This window comes from Pundamilia nyererei, unplaced genomic scaffold (assembly GCF_000239375.1).
Source record: "Pundamilia nyererei isolate P.nyererei 1_Seehausen unplaced genomic scaffold, PunNye1.0 scaffold00086, whole genome shotgun sequence".
In the NCBI taxonomy this organism is placed as follows: Eukaryota; Metazoa; Chordata; class Actinopteri; order Cichliformes; family Cichlidae; genus Pundamilia; species Pundamilia nyererei.
Window position 1 is genome coordinate 699,062 of NW_005187487.1, and position 16,179 is coordinate 715,240.

Sequence of the window (16,179 nt, forward strand, 5' to 3'; positions counted from 1 at the left end):
TAACACCAAATGCCCAACTAAAATTTCCCTTTCTTGAAGAATTACATCTAAAGATGTGTGGTGTTGGGCAGTTTCACTGGTGAGGTGCAAAACCTTTGATTTAATCAATTTGCATGACCAAGAAATGACTTTATGTTGCATGCATCCAAATCCAATTACTCACATAATTAATAAGTCTATAGGAATGTGAAATGCCCTGAAGGCTGTATGATTTATGCGCACAACATGCAGCCTGCAGAAGTATTTTCGCTCTCCCTGTGACAAACTGACTAGTGTATTTTATATGTGTCTCAACAGAAATCCCCTGTTGGAGCCAGCAATCTGTGTGCTGTGTTATTCTAAGTGACAGTTTTCTGGAAATCCCCCACCTAGCTGTTAGCTCCGCCCCGCTGCAGCCACAGAGCAGAGGGCATTTACTGCAGTGCAGCGCTGTCGGAAAACACAACTGAACGCACCTCGGACTAACATGGATCTTCACAGGACCAGTATATTAAACCAAATGGATTACAGTCGGGATTCAAAAGAAGGGAAAACGGCTCAGGCCACGGAGGATCGGCTCGACAGCGGTTTGGATTCCCTGAAGGAGGAGGAGTACCAGGCTGTGGCCGCCGAGATCCGCCGGCTCCAGCTGGAATGCGAGGCGCCGGAGCACAAGCAGCTCCCCGCTGCAACCCGAGAGCTGTACGAGTGGCAGACACAGATCACAGAAGACGGAGACACGTAAGTTTGACCCGGAATAAGGTTACCGAGCTCGGATGTTTACCAGTTATTTTCGGGGGGGGGTGCAACAGTGAGGCTAGGAGAAGGCCCAGCTCGGGTCTTGGAGGTAATTTGATGCCTTTCCTGTGGGGAATGTAGTTCTGCTCCAAGTGAGGCCTACCTTAACTCGAGTGGGGGATTAATTTTTAAGTAGCCAAGATTTTAGGGGTACCGAACGAGTGTCCGGTTTTATTAAGAACGGGTCAACCTGTGGTCAGACACGGCGCTGCTGGACGTAAACAAAAGGCTATTATCAGGAGGGAATCTATTATGGCCGCGGGTCAGATTGGGAAAGTCCCGGGCGCGTCACCAAGGAATCCAAGCGACGCGCGTTCCCGAGAAGTGAAAGAGGATGAAAAGAAAAATGTGAAAAAAGTACCTTAAATGCAGTGAGCGGACACTGGGGGCGAAACCCGATTCTCGAAGAGGCGCGTACGAGTTATTATTGACATTTATTTCAAGGGGAATAACAAAGCAGTCCCCGAAACCCAACTTTTATTTTAACAAAGTTCCTCCGCAGATGAATATAGTTCCTAGTGTTTTAAATGGGCTTACTGCTCGCGCATTAACACTGGGCCAGAGATAAGTTAAATAATCAAAGCAGAGTACCGGAAATTTATGGAAGTACTTTTATGCCAAAATTATACAGGCAAATGGAATAGGTTTGTATTTTTTTTTAAAAAGTGATGCAAGTGTAGATGCTTAACCTTTGTTTACTTATGTTTGTTGCACAAATTCAAAGAAAAGTATAGCACTGACACATAATATATAATAATTCAAATTAAGTTTTCTGAAAGGCAAAATACATTTTAAACATTCTAATTATTTTCCTGCAAACATATTATTGAAAGTAAAAGCAGACACAAAAAAGCAATTGGTACCCACCAAAAAATGGCATTCCCCAAAAGAAAAAGAAAAAATTTGTAATAAAAGTCCATCTTTGTTTATCAGTAAACCAGAAAGATCTGGACAATGCAGACTTGTTAAGATAAGAGAGATTACATGTAAGCAAAGTCACCCTCACAAGAATCTGGAAAAACCCTGGATTACCGTTGATAAACAGTTACTATGACACCCCTATGTAAGACATGTTTCTATTGGCCATTCTTGTTGAGTGAGTGCATTTTCTTTTTTGTGTAACAAATGTAACTCTCTATGCAGCACTATAGTATTTTACACCAAATCAAACAAAAGCATAAAAGCCAAGTTAGAGAACAAAGGGACACTTCTGAACTGAAGCTGTTACATCAATCATTTAAGTTTTACAGTTACACAATTTTACTGTAATCACAGGAAGTTACTCTATTTAGGTGTAAAATAAGTTTTTTTTCCTTGTAAATTTATTATTACAAATATTTATGAAAATAATTGAGTGTTTTCTTCATAGCTAATACTTTTTTTGTAACTGTATCTGACGTAGACGAAAAGGCACGAAGTTGTGTAAAATTTGCTTTTATCTTTGGTTTGTTACTTAAATTGTTTTATTTTTATGTTTCTGCAGGCTGCTCCACTTGGCAATCATCCATGAGGCCAAAGAATTCATCAAAACCATGATCGACCAGTCTAAAAACACAGACTTCCTCAACAGACAGAATGACCTGAGACAGGTATGCACAACACAGCTCTTAACACCCCACCTGCATCCGCCATCATGACATTACTAAAATACCTGTCCCTCTCCAGACTCCTCTCCACCTGGCGGTAATAACAAAACAGCCGGAGGTGTGTCTCAACCTCCTGGTGTCCGGCTGTGACCCCACGCTGGTGGACAACAATGGAGACACGCCTCTCCACATTGCCTGTCGCCACGGTAACCTGCACTGCTTCAGCGTCATCACACAGAAAAGCCGACCAGAGCACCTACACACGGCGATGGCTGCCTGCAACTATAACGGTAAGTGATGCTTTCCTCGCCTGAGACACGTTAACATTTTAGTTTTTGGGTCCACTTGCTGTTAGTTAGCCCCGAAGACTGCAGTTAAGTGACCAAGAGGAGCTTAACCCAACCTATTATGCAGTAGTTAATGTCTAAATAAAAAAGGTGGACACCTCTCTTTAAGACTTTTGTGTAAACATTTTTCCGTTAAGCACTGCCGTGCATACTCAGTATTTTTGGGGGGTTAAAAAAGACAGTAAATCAAATCCAAAAAAGAACATTGATATGAATGCATGTGTTTCACAACCCACACCCAGCAGTTTTTGCTAATTACTAAGAATAACAAAAGAATATGGAAATACATCTTTGTATTTCCTGTTGCAGTCTCGCTCTGGAATCAACTTTTAATTTTTCTTTTCCTTTTCTGTGTTGTGCAGGTCAAAATTGCCTCCACCTGGCTTCAGTGCAGGGTTTCCTCTCACTGGTGGAGAGACTGGTAGATCTGGGAGCTGACATTGATGCAAAGGTAACTTACACCTCTTCTGTATGGGAAAAATAAAAAAATTCTTTGTTAGTCTTTGTTAGTCTCTTTGTTAATACTAATGCCTTTGCCTCCTTGCTGTTTTACAGGAGCAGCATAACGGTCGCAGCGCGCTCCACCTGGCTGTGGACCAACAGAATCTCCTCTTGGTCAAACTGCTGCTGAAAAAAGGAGCGAACCCAAACCTCCTGAGCTTCGGGGGCCACAGCCCCTATCACCTCACCATTGGTTTGGATAACTGGGAAATCAACAAAGAGCTGTACTCTGTGACCCATCCTGACCTGAGGGAGCTGCCAGACAGCGAGTCAGACGACAGTGACGAAGAGGAGCACATGAACTCTGACGATGAGGTACGTTTCAAAATCGTACAGCCGGTCTGGCACAAATGAAGTGTGTCACTAGTTGGGTGTGTGACCATTTCTATTTCCTCCCATGTGTCTGCAGGTGAATTACGATGACATTCAGTGGAATGGACATTAGCAGGAAGCGAGAGGGCGGGGGAAGTGACAGAGACCAGAGGCTGTGACGGTGAAGGATGGACGGATGGGGGGGCACGGCACGTTCCTTACTTCTGCTGTGACGTGGATGACAACGATGGGGTCGGGCGATGCAGCGAGGTGACGTGACCGCTTCCAGGCAGCTGAGCAGGAAGAATTAAACAGACTGCCGGCGACTGCATGATCGCATGTGACACATAATGACGGGATGGATCGCTTGTATTCTGTGGACGTCCATACATACGTGAAGATGTTCCTCCAGCAGCTCTGCTGTATGATAGTGTAAATGCTGTGTATACAAAGATGTATTTTTTATGGAAGCTGTGAATGTGTACAGTTGAGCAGGTTGTATATGTGAGACAGCAAATGGGTTCAGCACACTCCATTAAATTAAAACACTCATATTTAACAGTGAAAGCCTCCTGTGTGACCATGTTATTTGTTGGGATGGGAATATTTTTACACGAGACATCAGAAGTAGTCGTATATGGCGTGTAATCGTAATCGGCAGCGCCTGACGGCAATAAAAATCTGCAATTACACGGGAAATGAATGTAACCACGTGGCCTCCTGCTGCCGTCACTCAGTCTGCTCGTATAAACGCTCCCATCAAAGCATGACAGCTCAACTTCACTCCTGACCGGACACTTCTTTTTTCCCTTTCTGATTTTCATATAATACAGGAAAGCGCTGATAACTCCTTTCCACTGAATGAGGAACTGGTAGTCAATTGAGCTGCGAATTCCTCCTTTTAGATGTGTGTGTTTGTATAGATAAGAGGCTTCGGGAATTTTTCTGTGTGTGTAATGAGGTCAATTGCCCTGTCATTTAAATCAGGAAGTTTTTCTGGAGGGTGTGGCTAAGAGGGAAGGGACAGGAAATTCCCAGGAACGGAACAATTCAGCTATTGGCGACATTCCTGCTTGTCATTCACCTTCCGAAGAACAGGAACAACAGGATGCTGAAGTCAAGTGACAGAAGTTGGGAAGGAAGGGAGCTGCGTGTAAAATAAATATCCACTGTCATTAAATTACTGCAGAATTGTGCTTAAACCTTACATTTTAATACTTTAGCAGACATGAAATATTTTCCCCTCCCTTACGCAAAAGAAAACATGAACTAAAGTTCATGTTTATAGACTGTTTATAGTAAACCTTGGTCCACAAGGCAACCCAGGACTTTAAAGGAGATGGCCACGGAGCCTGCAACATATCAGAATACTGCGTCAGAGGGCAGCCCTGCACCTTAATACACAAGCATTACGTGAAGAATGATGCTGCACAAGAGTTTAATTGTTTTCTACTGAATAAGTCTTCTGCTAAGAGATATAAAATTTTAAAAAAAGGGTATTTAGGCTATAAGTCACATTCTTACTCAACAGGACAAACATTTTAGCATCAAAACGACTGAATGAGCTGTTCTTAAAAAGACAAAAGCCTCATTGAGCGCAGGATAAATCTGGAAACAGAAACAGGGTAGATGTGTTATCACTTAACAGGGAGAATGAACTGGACCAGTACAGTTTTAATGTACTGTACATCTACTCAACAGCAGACAACACTTTAAAATCAATATTAAAGTGATAGGCATATTAATGAATCAATAGCTACAGTCAAATGTAAAATGCATGGTGAGTATTATTACTCACCATGTACACTTCGAGTAAAAGTAGTAATGTTGATTTTATGGACTGGTATTCTGCTGGGTGGCCTCATCTGTAATCATACGGCATAAAATATCAGCAGATTTATGTTTAAAACACTAACCATAGCTTTTAAATAATTGGCATGGAGCACAAAGTATAATATTGTGTTTTTCACGTTGCGTACTACACCTTACAGATGCTTGAACGCTTCAGAAAAGTAAAGAGAAAGAAAGGTTTCAGTGTGGACATCAAGCTTAGGCTTTGCACTTTTTAAAAGCAAGTATCCAGACCATTAACGACAATGGATCATCTCACATGTTCTTTTGCCTGAACTTTGCTCCATTTTCAGCCTAACCAGAGTAAACGGTGCCTCAGTGCTTGTTTACTTTGTACCCACAAAAGGCTGATCATGAGACTTAACACACAGACAGCAGTGGGCATTGTAAGCGTGAGAGTACTCGGTCTAATGGCGCTGCTGAGTGGGCACATAGGTCGCGATATGTGCAAAGCGATTGACCGCGGCAGGAGCGTTTCCAGTACTGGAAATAAACAGCAAAAGTCGGCTCAATTGGGGCAAAAATCCCAATCCCAATTATCTTGTTAAACACAGAGATCGTGATTATCTAAAATAATTTCTCCCAGACATCAGAAAATAGTGGATTCAATACATTTTCAAAGAAGATGTGTTGTTAGGCGAAACGATCAAATTAATGCAAAGCAGAATGCAGCACAATAATCGTTTGCATTAGGTGCAGTTCTCACTGGGTGTAAACAAACTGTGGGTATGGGTACATGATACTCGCTTTGTATCAGGAAGCAGGCATAGTAAAGATCGTTTACTGTGGAAGCTGACTGTTCAGACATTTGCATTCTCACTTGTACACTCTGTCGAGTAATTTCGAGAGAGCTAAGAGCCGTCAGACAGGAATGAATGTGCGCAGAGAATCAAACACCTGTGTTAAATAAAAAGTGTGTTTAATAGAAGTGTGGAAATGTACAGCAGCTGCAGCAGAAGGGCAGGTAGATCAAAACACCAGCTTTCTAGTGACCTGAGCAGATTTAAACAGGGGTGTGACAATGACCCGCTGCTGTAGGAGAATTCCCACAGCTGTTCCCTGGGTTATCATCGAGTACAGAGCATGAATTTCATCCTGAAACTGAAGACAGTGCAGAGGGGAAAGCTTAAACACTGAAGAAGAGAGACACATATGTAAGTGGTAGCCCTGAGAAAAGATGGTCAGGAAGCACTGCCGAGCACAGTGAAGCTACAGGACCACTGAGTCCACATTTAAGAGGTATTGTGCTGTAAGTTGTAGTGTTACCACACCTCCACCTTCCAATCTGCTCATGTCACACTCATTAGGTGAAGTCATTCAGGCTGAGCTGCTGCGCTGCGGCCGTCTGTCACATCAGCTGCCACGTCACACTTTATGTGTCACGTCAGGGACTGATCTGAATGTCCCGTCCACGATCTGAGACATTTAGCAGCTGGCTGCAGAAGGAAAACACAGGAGGGGGCAGGGGTTTGGGTACATGGATAATATCATGTCCTGTTTGTGACCAGATAGCATGGAGGGGTGGGGGTGGGGTTATCTGTTACTGTTCATCTCTTTTTGAAGAAGATGATACCAGCTCCTCCTTCATCTTCCTTCCAGCTGAGAAATATTGTGTGTTGATGCTTTTTACTGTTTATCATCCCTTCTTATAAAACCGCTTCACTCCCGCTCAGACAAAGTCATCAGGTGAGCATCGATCTCGGCCTCTGACAGAATCCTGGAACACAAACGCACAGTTATACGGTCATACTTTTTCATTCTGCCAACACACATACGGATATATCGAGAACAAGCTCCACATGTAAGCCCTTGCTTTGATCTCAACCTCTAGCTGTTTTTAGTTTTAGGGAATTTCCATTACAACACCGGCCTTTTTTTCTCAAATTATTTAGCAATAACACAACACAGCCGACACATTACCGGCGTTTTAACGCTTTCAACTTTTTAATCAGCAACGGCCCGCTTCGTTCTGCAAAACTAATTTGATGCAGTGGCTGACTCAAGATCACGTTCTTACTCAAAGCTATCGAGAAGCTTTATTTCAGAAAAACACTCACTTGAATTTGGGCTCTTGTGCCGTGATGACTCCGATCTCTAGCTCCGAGGGCTTGAAGTCGATGGACAGAACAGTAGACAGGCATGAGATAGCCGTCTGTTTGGAGACAAAGGGGAGAACTTCATATTTAAACATGATACAGAAAATTAAAGTAAAAGAAAAAAGTTATTATATATGCATTTATTATACATACATACATACATACATACGAGGGGTGGGCAACTGAGTTCAGCTAATGGAAGACAACAGTCCCAGTTTCTCATGTACCCACCTCTGATATAAATACTCTACCATATTAAAGAGGGTTTCAATAAGTCAGTATCTTTTTGATTCAGAGACCACAGGAAACCATTCAGAGACTGATTTCTAACTCCAACAGGGCTTGTTTGAATTTTTTTCCAAAAATCAACAACCTTCCCTAACGTCAACTGGCTTGGAAAACACCAAGCAATTCACTGAAATTACCCCACATAGTCACAGCTATAAAATTCACACACATTTCCTGATACGTCAATAAAAATCACCTAACTCCCCTTACTCGGCTGTCCAGAAAGTATCCTGTAAAATCCCCAACATTCCCGAAGCTCCATAGGGTGGAAACGCCCTGCAGCCTTCATCGTTACCGGGCCGTTTTTGGACAAAATTCCAGTGCAACAGAAAAGAATATGGAATTATTTTGTGTATTCTGGTATATTTTACCTCTATAGTCTGCTCATAAGTCCAGTCCAGCTTCTTCTTCACTTTCTTCTCCAGGAAACTAGTGGCCTCTGTCTGTTTCACTCCGGCTGCCGTGGCCTTGAAGCCGCAGTAGTAGCCGGCTGGATCGCACTTGAACAGCTGTGGGCCCAATTCCTCATCAATCCCGATCACTATCATACCTGCAGGGTGGAATGAAAACAGGAGAGGACAAAAAAGAAAAGAAAGAAGTCATATAAAATGGTAAATGGTCTGTATTTGTATAGCGCTTTACTTGGTCCTAAGGACCCCAAAGCGCTTTACACTATACACAATTATCCACCCATTCACACACTGGTGATGGCAAGCTACATTGTAGCCACAGCCACCATGGGGCGCACTGACAGAGGCGAGGCTGCCGGACACTGGCGCCAACGGGCCCTCTGACCACCACCAGTAGGCAACGGGTGACATGTCTTGCCCAAGGACACAACGACCGAGACTGTCGGAGCCGGGGCTCGAACCGGCAACCTTCCGATTACAAGACGAACGCCCAACTCTTGAGCCACGATCGCCCCATTGCACACCACATTTTTAGACACGCAAAAAAAAGGAGAAATTTAACAACTTTCTGCATCAGATTTCAAAATATTGTGTAAACTGAAGCTTGCAGACATTAAGAAAATGCTCTGAAAAAAGTTTCAATTTCAGTTTTAATACATGGAGTGATATCAAAATGCAAACACACACACACACACACACACACACACACACACACACACACACACACACACGAACACAAATTACGTACAGCAGCCTAGCGGTCTCATCTCTGCGTTCTGGGTGTAAACCTGGGAGATGTCAGCCATGCGTTTGCACAGCATGTCCACGGGCACCTCGTAGCCATACTTGTACATCCAGTTAGCCGCCTCGTACCGTGCACGCTGCACCTGAGACCTGCCATCAGCTGGACAGAAGGAAGGGAAAGAAAATCATGTCACAGCAGCTCACATCACTTTAAACTGCCATTTAAAACATTTGCTCTCTCACTAATGGGACACGGGCTTGTTTTAATAAATGAATTACTTTGAAGTGATACAGCCCTCGGGTCAGGCATTTCCCTGCAGGAGATCCGACTATGTTCATTTGTGTTTCAGTTCTGTTTAGTTGTGTAATATAAACATTTTTAGTTACAGCTCATGTGGTCTCCCTCTGTAAAAATTGAGGGCTCATCCAGGATCAGTCTGGTCAGATGAAGCTGTAACTTGGGCTGGAGGCCAGAATTATTTAAGTGCTTTGACTTTTTAAAAAATTAACAGCTGGTATGATATGGTAAGTTGGTCTCATTGGAAGTGGTAGCAGGCTCTTAGAGGTAGCTTTCTGCCAACCTTTTTAAGAGCTAGGTGTCTTAACAGGAAGCTTAGTTTAATTGTATACATCAGCATTGTTTTTCCAATACTAGGGTTTGTTGTGGATCATGAGATGAGTCAGATGAGACATTGCTTACTAGGAATAGTTATTGTAGCTTTAATCTGTAAATGGAAACAGACAAGGCTATAAGCTCAGGATCACATCTATACCTAACGAGGGAGTACTGTATGGTGGGGACTTTCTGGACCTTCTGATTAAGAGTTCTTCTACCACCTCTGTTTAAGGTTACAGGTTAGTTATTTTCCAGCTTAGCTTTGTTGAATCAACACAGAGCTACGCCATAGTGGGCACTTACACTTGTGTGTTCGAGCATATTCCTGGCTGAGTGCTTACATGGACTGCTAGAGCTTTGAAAAAGAGAAAATGCCATGTCTACACTGCTATTATTGCATTACAGTTAATAATATTATAGCCAGAGATGTCAATCCTCCTCCTGAATGTCAGCAACACAAAAGAGATGTGGGTTGACTTAACATCATGTGGACAGCTACAGGTACTTTGGTGTAAACTTGAGTGACAGACTGCACTGGAGGACCAACAGTGATGCAGTGTACAAGAAGGGGATAAGCAGATTCTACTTTCTGAGGAAGCTCGGATTGTTTAGTGTGCGGCAAGAGGTTGGCTATCTACCAGTCTTTGGAGTTACATGGATAAGGTTAACTGGTAGTTCTAATTTGCCCCTAGGTTTGAATGTGAGTGTGAATGGTTGTCACTCTGTGTGAGCTTTGTAACAGACTGGCGCCCTGACCAAGATGTACTTCTCGCTAGGATAGGCTCCAGGCCCTCTCTGTGAATTGGAGAAGATGGATGGATAACTGTTGTATATAAAATTTTGTGCTACCTAACATAATAATGCCTTCATTATGGGCTTGCATACTTCTAACCGTGCTGTTTTTATTACACTATTTGAATTTCTGTTCTTGTGGGATCAATAAAGTATCTTTAATTTTTCTAATTTTCTGTGTTTACACAGCACGTTTACTACCAAGCAGATCGATCACAGTGTTGTTGATTGTTTTTCTGGGTTGGTGCACATCCAGCTGTGCCACTGCCGATTCATGATTAGATGAAATCAAACTTTATGTAGGCAGAGGCTGACATTAACTTGTTGTCTTAATATGTTGCTCTTAAAGGTTTCATCAGCCCCGAGACTGGGAATCTCCAGGATGTGCTGGAGCAGGAGAAGAAGCAGTACAACCTTTGTGGTTTAGTTTTAATTGCACATATCAGCAGTTTTTCCAGTACAAGCATCTGTTGTGGAACATAAGTCAGATGAGACACTGCTTACCAGGAATAATCAGTCTCATTATTTTTTCCATTCATTTGTACTTTAGTGTGTGATTTCATCATGCGACTTTTACCCACTGTTATGTTATTATTCTATTAGTGTTCAGTTCTTACGAGCTTGTGTGCAGTTTCATCTTAAATGTTTTTTTTAATATAAACCATAAACCTGCCACAGATTATTGATGAATATATGTATGTGTGACTAAATCTGGCACTTTAATGACAGACCTGAGTTTTCATATTAAACACTGCCGCTTCTTAAATAAAACCCACAAACAGAAACAGATGTAAGCTTCACATGACCATCATCTGTTTACTCACATACAGCGCTGTTTGTCTTGTCTTTTTCCTGTACTTAAATCTGCTCTTCCTTGTTCTACAACCTTTATTGTCGACTGAAAAAACACATTTTTTTTTATACACTCTGTCTCAAATTTCAAGCAAGTGTTTATGTGCAGTTTCTGGAAATGTCTTGTGTTCTTCTGCAAGCTCAGCTGCATGCCACTGAAAAAGTTTGCATTATTTGAAGTATAATTTGTAACTCAGTAACTCTGAATAGTCTGCAGGAAAGAAGAGGATAACTAAAATGTGCGGCTGCAACATCATGAGGAGAGTATATTGCAACTTCAGTTACACTATATTACCAAGACTAGCTCCTGAGAGCGATTCATTCTTTCACAAATGTTTGCAGAAGCAGTCTGCATGTCTAGATTTTTTACACCTGTGGTCATAGAAGTGATTGGAACACCTGGATTCCTTGATTTCAAATGGGTGAGTGAATACTTTTGGCAATATAGAGTATATCTGTTACCTTAACTCCAAATCACAACTCTGCTAATACACTGGAGGCTGCATCAGGGCCAAATCAGCCCATTTTCTTATTATTTTATACAAAAGAAACAAAGAAGACTGGAGAAAAAAAGCTTAACATTGTGCCCCATAATAAGAGTAGATAATAAGCTTCCTGCTGCTTACCAGTCATGCCGGTCATAACACATCCTATGTTCTCTGTGATTTTGAACAGGTGTGTGACTGTCGCAGCGTCCAGGAGCTTGTCCTGAGGAAGACACAAAGAAAGGCGCCCCTAACAGATGAACTCGCCACACGGGCCACCATCGATACACCAATCAAAATGTCGTTTTAGGAATCGGATCACACGAATGTGAAAGAAACGCAAACTCACAGGAACTTTCTTCTGCGTCACGACTACAGCACAGTCCTTCCCTCTGACGGCCACAGAGGTCAGTCCGCCCTGGTTTATCGCTTTAAAGGCATACTCTGAAGAGTGAAGAGAGGCAGGCAAAATGAAATATACACAAACTTCATGACTGAACATTTTAAAAAAGTAACAAACTAGCTACTTGTTCTTCTTATCAGTAAATTGATGATGATTGTTAAATGACCTGTAAATTTCACTTCCTGGTGTCACAAATACATCACTCTTTGAGGTGCTGATAAAGAAAGGCACCTTTTACTTATTTTCTTTTTCATTTTGCTTCTTCTCTTTCTTCAGTGCTAACACATCGATGTCAGATTCTTTTGACAAAATATTTCCATAGCTTCATGATTGAACTGAAAGCAATTATAACTCACACAAGAGAATGAGGAAACTATTTGTTATGTTATTCAGTTCTTTACATTTGCTTACAGTTTCCTTGTTTCACTTAGCCTTTAAATAGAAACACAAATTAACGCTTTATAATTTATTAGAGTTATTATGATTTTGTGTTTTTCTTTCTATTAATTTGAAATTTTGTTTTCAAGTTCTTGTAGTTCAGTTTCCAAACTACAGTTATTTGTTGAATTTTTTGTTATCTGTCTGTGATGTATAATTTGGAGACACTGAAAAAATGGGCCAAGCTGGAGGTGGCAGAGCTGGAGATGCTCATATTTTCATCCCAGAAGATTAAAAATGAGTACATCAGAGGGAGAGCTCAGACTGTGGTTTGGCGACAAAGTCAGAGAGGCAATGCTAAGATGGTTTGGACATGTACAGAGGCGAGATAGTGGATACATTGGACAAAGGATGCTGAAGATGGAGCTAGCAGGCAGGAGGAAAAGAGGAAGACCTCAGAGAGGATTCATGGATGCAGTGACAGAAGACATGCAGAGATCTGGTGTGACAGAGTAGGATGCTAGCGACAGGGTGAGATGTGGATCTGCAAAAGAACAAAAATGACTAATGCACATTAATGCATGCTGCATGTTCGACTCCCCTGCTTTAAGAATTTTAGAGAGATGCTGTTAGAATAAAAACAATACTCATATAAACACATGCGCATGCGTGGTCCTGCCGGCCGTATGGACCTTAAGCTAGAACTAACGTTTAATTTAGTCCCCTATATACATTATTAGCTAGCTTTTACTAGTCTATAATTGCAGCTAACTGAAATGTTTTGCTTTAATGATATGACTCATTAGTTGCTCCGTTAAGTCGGATTAACTGTCTCAATACATTTAATTAATTTTCATAATAGCTATTTTCTTGCCACACTGCCCTGTGGTGACATATTTAATCAGCCTTGAGCTTTGTGAGTAGCTGCTGTTAGCCTGCTAGCAGGCAGTGATGACAGAGCAGGTTAAGGTTCTGTTCGGTTCTCTTATTACTGACCGACTTGGTAGAGCCTTCCCTCCGGGGAGAAGATGGTGATGTGCCGGTCAAACCCCGCACTCGACCCCCGGGACATGACGGCAGGAAATAATTGAGGTAAAGTGGTCTAGACCGAATCTGAAACTAAACTGAGGTAAAAACAGAAGCAAAACATGGCACGATTCTGCACCGGAAGCAGACGAGAGCTTTCATATCCGGGTCAACTGTCTGTAGTTTTTGTATTTTTATTTTTAACAAGTAGTTCAATCAGGTGGTGTATTCGTAACAATATCAAAATATATTTCTTGACAATTACAGAATATGACGTTTGTGCAATTTTCTTTTTGGAGTAAAGACAAAACCTAAAAGTTCTTTCCTAAAAGGCCTTTTCACCAGCTACAGATGAAGATTGTTAGATTTGCTTTCTTTTCCCGTTTGACCTTTAAGAAGGAATGTTTCCCGAGAGATTGTGTTTATGAATAGATTCTGGAAACTTGAGAAAATTCAAATTATATTCAAACTTGTGCTGCACAATTAAAGTTGTACTTCCTTAGATTTTTTTTTCTTCTGGTTAATATTTTTAAAAGAAAGTGTTTGGGTTTTTGTATTTGGTTTATATTCTGAGTAAAAACCAAATTGTTCCAAGCAGGATATGAGATATTTATTTATTGTATTTCTGTGAATGGGGGACTGTGTATAAAAATAGCTGTAATTCCTAAGCAGTTAATGTAATAAGTCTGCACTTCGATCACATCTTAATTGTTTTATTTAAAGTCCAATGTTAGTGGATGCACATAGCCAAAATTTGAAAAATTACATTTGTTGTACATCTTGTTCAAATATCCATGGATCTGGCTGTACCTATTATCTAATATTTAATCATATTAAATTGAAATATGATTAAAACAGTACAGACACTGCAGTGATGGTAAATGTTTATTTACAGGTCCACAGTTTTATTAAAAGTCTGCAGTACCAGCATTTTTTTTATATTCCAAACTGTAAAAAAAAGACAGTCTTCAGAGCTTTTTGTTGAGACACAGCCAGTGTTGTGGTACTTCATAGGTGCTCCTGTCCTCTGTTTCATCATAAGGGATGTGCCATGACTTTCCTCCTGAGGTTTGGACAATGGTGTCATAGCTGGGAATACTCTGGGAAAACACACAAACGAAAACAGAGTTAATTTTGTGATGCTTCCTTCTTTGAGCCTTGACCCTCTCTTCTCATGGTCTCATTCTCCACCTGAAATCGGACCCTCCTGCCCGCCGTGACGTGCCCGTCCACCACCAGTTGGTGCCCTCTCTGCCACTTGAAGAAGAGCCGCTTGGTGGTTCCATCTGGCAGGCAGGCCTTGTGGTCCCTCATCAGGTCCCTGCTTACAAACCGACAGTGGTTCCCAGAGTGCAAAGTAGCGTACAACAGGAAGGGGTCATCCTCTGAACTGAAAAGCACAAAATGCAGAAAATAAGCAGAGCTCTACATCTGAATTCATAGTCTGTGTTATGGTTTCCTATATATGTCAGCCACCCAGATTGTGTTGCAGCACCCACAAACACATTTAAAGAGGATCTTTTGATTCTTGGATGATTTTTAATGACATTTCTTTTCTTTTTTTTGCTTGTGTGCTGCCTTTTAAACAGGCAGGTATTACCATCAACTTAAACACATCACAAAACAAATACATTTCTAAGGTGTTACATTTATCCATTTTCTGCTGCTTATTCGGGTCAAGAATAGTAACTCCCTCTCTTCAGCCACCTCCTCCAGCTATTTTGGAGGGACACCAAGGTGTTATCAACCCAGCCAACAGATTTAATCTCTCCAGAGGCTCCAGAGCCACAAGCTGTGGCTGTATAGACAGATTGCATTGTAGGTTTGCACAGTGCTTGTTGAGACAATGTCTTCAAGCCAAGACAGACATCACTTAAGCTTAAATGTAAAAACTCTGTTGGTCTGCATCTACTCACCATGCAGGAATGTCCCGCTTTGGCCTATTCCAGGACAAAAAAGGTCAGCAAGATAGTTTGAGAAGATGGTATTCAAGGAGCCATTTCTGCATCTGTGTGTGAATCAGTGAATCTTGCTACTAGCGAGCCTGAGACCAGCCGAAAGCAACAACGCTCAGTGCTAAATATGCAATGTTGCTCTAACATGACAAAGGAAAGCTAATGAAACATTTACAGTCCGTAAAGATGTTTTTTAAAACAATTTTCCATAATACAACAATTGTCTGTTTCCCCAGCAATGCCTTCCAGATCCTCCTGGGATCTTCCCAGGTCTGGATATCCTTCCAGTTGGATGTGCTGGAAAAAAAAAAACCCCTCCAAAGCGAAGGCACAAGGGAGAAGCACCTCAACTGGTTCCTATTAACACAAAGGAGCAGCAGCACTACTCCAGGCTTCCCTCCGATCTCCAAGCCTGGCAGGCATTCTAGGGATAAAACTTCAGCTCTCTTCCTACCCTGACAGTCTGACACAATGCCCACATTTCTACTGACTCAACATCTTCCAGCCGACCTTATAATCCACCTTCGCATCATTGTGAATAAAGATCCCGAGACACCTCAACTCATTTGAGGCACAAACTCTCCCCCCCCAAACCAGAAGGAGCAATCGACCATTTTCATCCCGGCTGCTAACCACCCAGCGCATGCTGAAGGTAGCGCTCCAGTGAAACAAACAGATCATGCAACCGATTACTTTCATGAAGCAGTAAAAATAGTTACTGATTACCGTTTTACAGAGTAACTAGTAAACAGGAACATTC

General features: G+C 41.8%; 3 protein-coding genes across 3 annotated transcripts in view; 1 reads left to right on the top strand and 2 right to left on the bottom strand.

Moving 5' to 3' along the window:
• Window positions 1-357: 357 nt before the first annotated feature.
• On the top strand, window positions 358-4,090 carry nfkbiab (nuclear factor of kappa light polypeptide gene enhancer in B-cells inhibitor, alpha b). The gene is made up of 6 exons (XM_005738721.1): window positions 358-720; window positions 2,261-2,366; window positions 2,443-2,653; window positions 3,073-3,161; window positions 3,266-3,526; window positions 3,621-4,090. Exons 1-6 carry the CDS (start codon window positions 467-469, stop codon window positions 3,654-3,656), a joined length of 957 nt encoding a protein of 318 aa, XP_005738778.1. The 5' UTR covers window positions 358-466; the 3' UTR covers window positions 3,657-4,090.
• A 1,246-nt stretch (window positions 4,091-5,336) lies between these two features.
• psma6a (proteasome 20S subunit alpha 6a) lies at window positions 5,337-13,616 on the bottom strand. Its single transcript, XM_005738722.2, has 7 exons — window positions 13,435-13,616; window positions 12,007-12,101; window positions 11,799-11,880; window positions 8,917-9,072; window positions 8,130-8,308; window positions 7,432-7,526; window positions 5,337-7,091 (listed from the first exon to the last, which is right to left on the bottom strand). The coding sequence occupies exons 1-7, from the start codon at window positions 13,508-13,510 to the stop codon at window positions 7,034-7,036; spliced, it is 741 nt and encodes a 246-aa protein (XP_005738779.1). The 5' UTR covers window positions 13,511-13,616; the 3' UTR covers window positions 5,337-7,033.
• A 773-nt stretch (window positions 13,617-14,389) lies between these two features.
• prorp (protein only RNase P catalytic subunit) overlaps window positions 14,390-16,179 on the bottom strand; it is a 14,269-nt gene continuing 12,479 nt past the window's right edge. The window contains exons 9-10 of the mRNA XM_005738723.2: window positions 14,656-14,854; window positions 14,390-14,564 (exon numbers count right to left, since the gene is read on the bottom strand). Coding sequence (XP_005738780.1) covers window positions 14,433-14,564; window positions 14,656-14,854 — 331 coding nt within the window. The 3' untranslated portion in view covers window positions 14,390-14,432. The remainder of the gene's footprint in view (window positions 14,565-14,655; window positions 14,855-16,179) is intronic.

Bases quoted from the DNA above. Each gene is read 5' to 3' on its own strand.
- psma6a (XM_005738722.2), bottom strand. From the start codon at position 13,510: ATGTCCCGGGGGTCGAGTGCGGGGTTTGACCGGCACATCACCATCTTC. The intron at 11,881-12,006 runs GTGAGTTTGCGT...TGTCTTCCTCAG, and splicing joins TGACGCAGAAGAAAGTTCCT to GACAAGCTCCTGGACGCTGC. The intron at 8,309-8,916 runs GTACGTAATTTG...TCCACCCTGCAG, and splicing joins GATGAGACCGCTAGGCTGCT to GTATGATAGTGATCGGGATT.
- nfkbiab (XM_005738721.1), top strand. From the start codon at position 467: ATGGATCTTCACAGGACCAGTATATTAAACCAAATGGATTACAGTCGG. The intron at 3,162-3,265 runs GTAACTTACACC...GCTGTTTTACAG, and splicing joins GAGCTGACATTGATGCAAAG to GAGCAGCATAACGGTCGCAG. The intron at 3,527-3,620 runs GTACGTTTCAAA...ATGTGTCTGCAG, and splicing joins ACATGAACTCTGACGATGAG to GTGAATTACGATGACATTCA.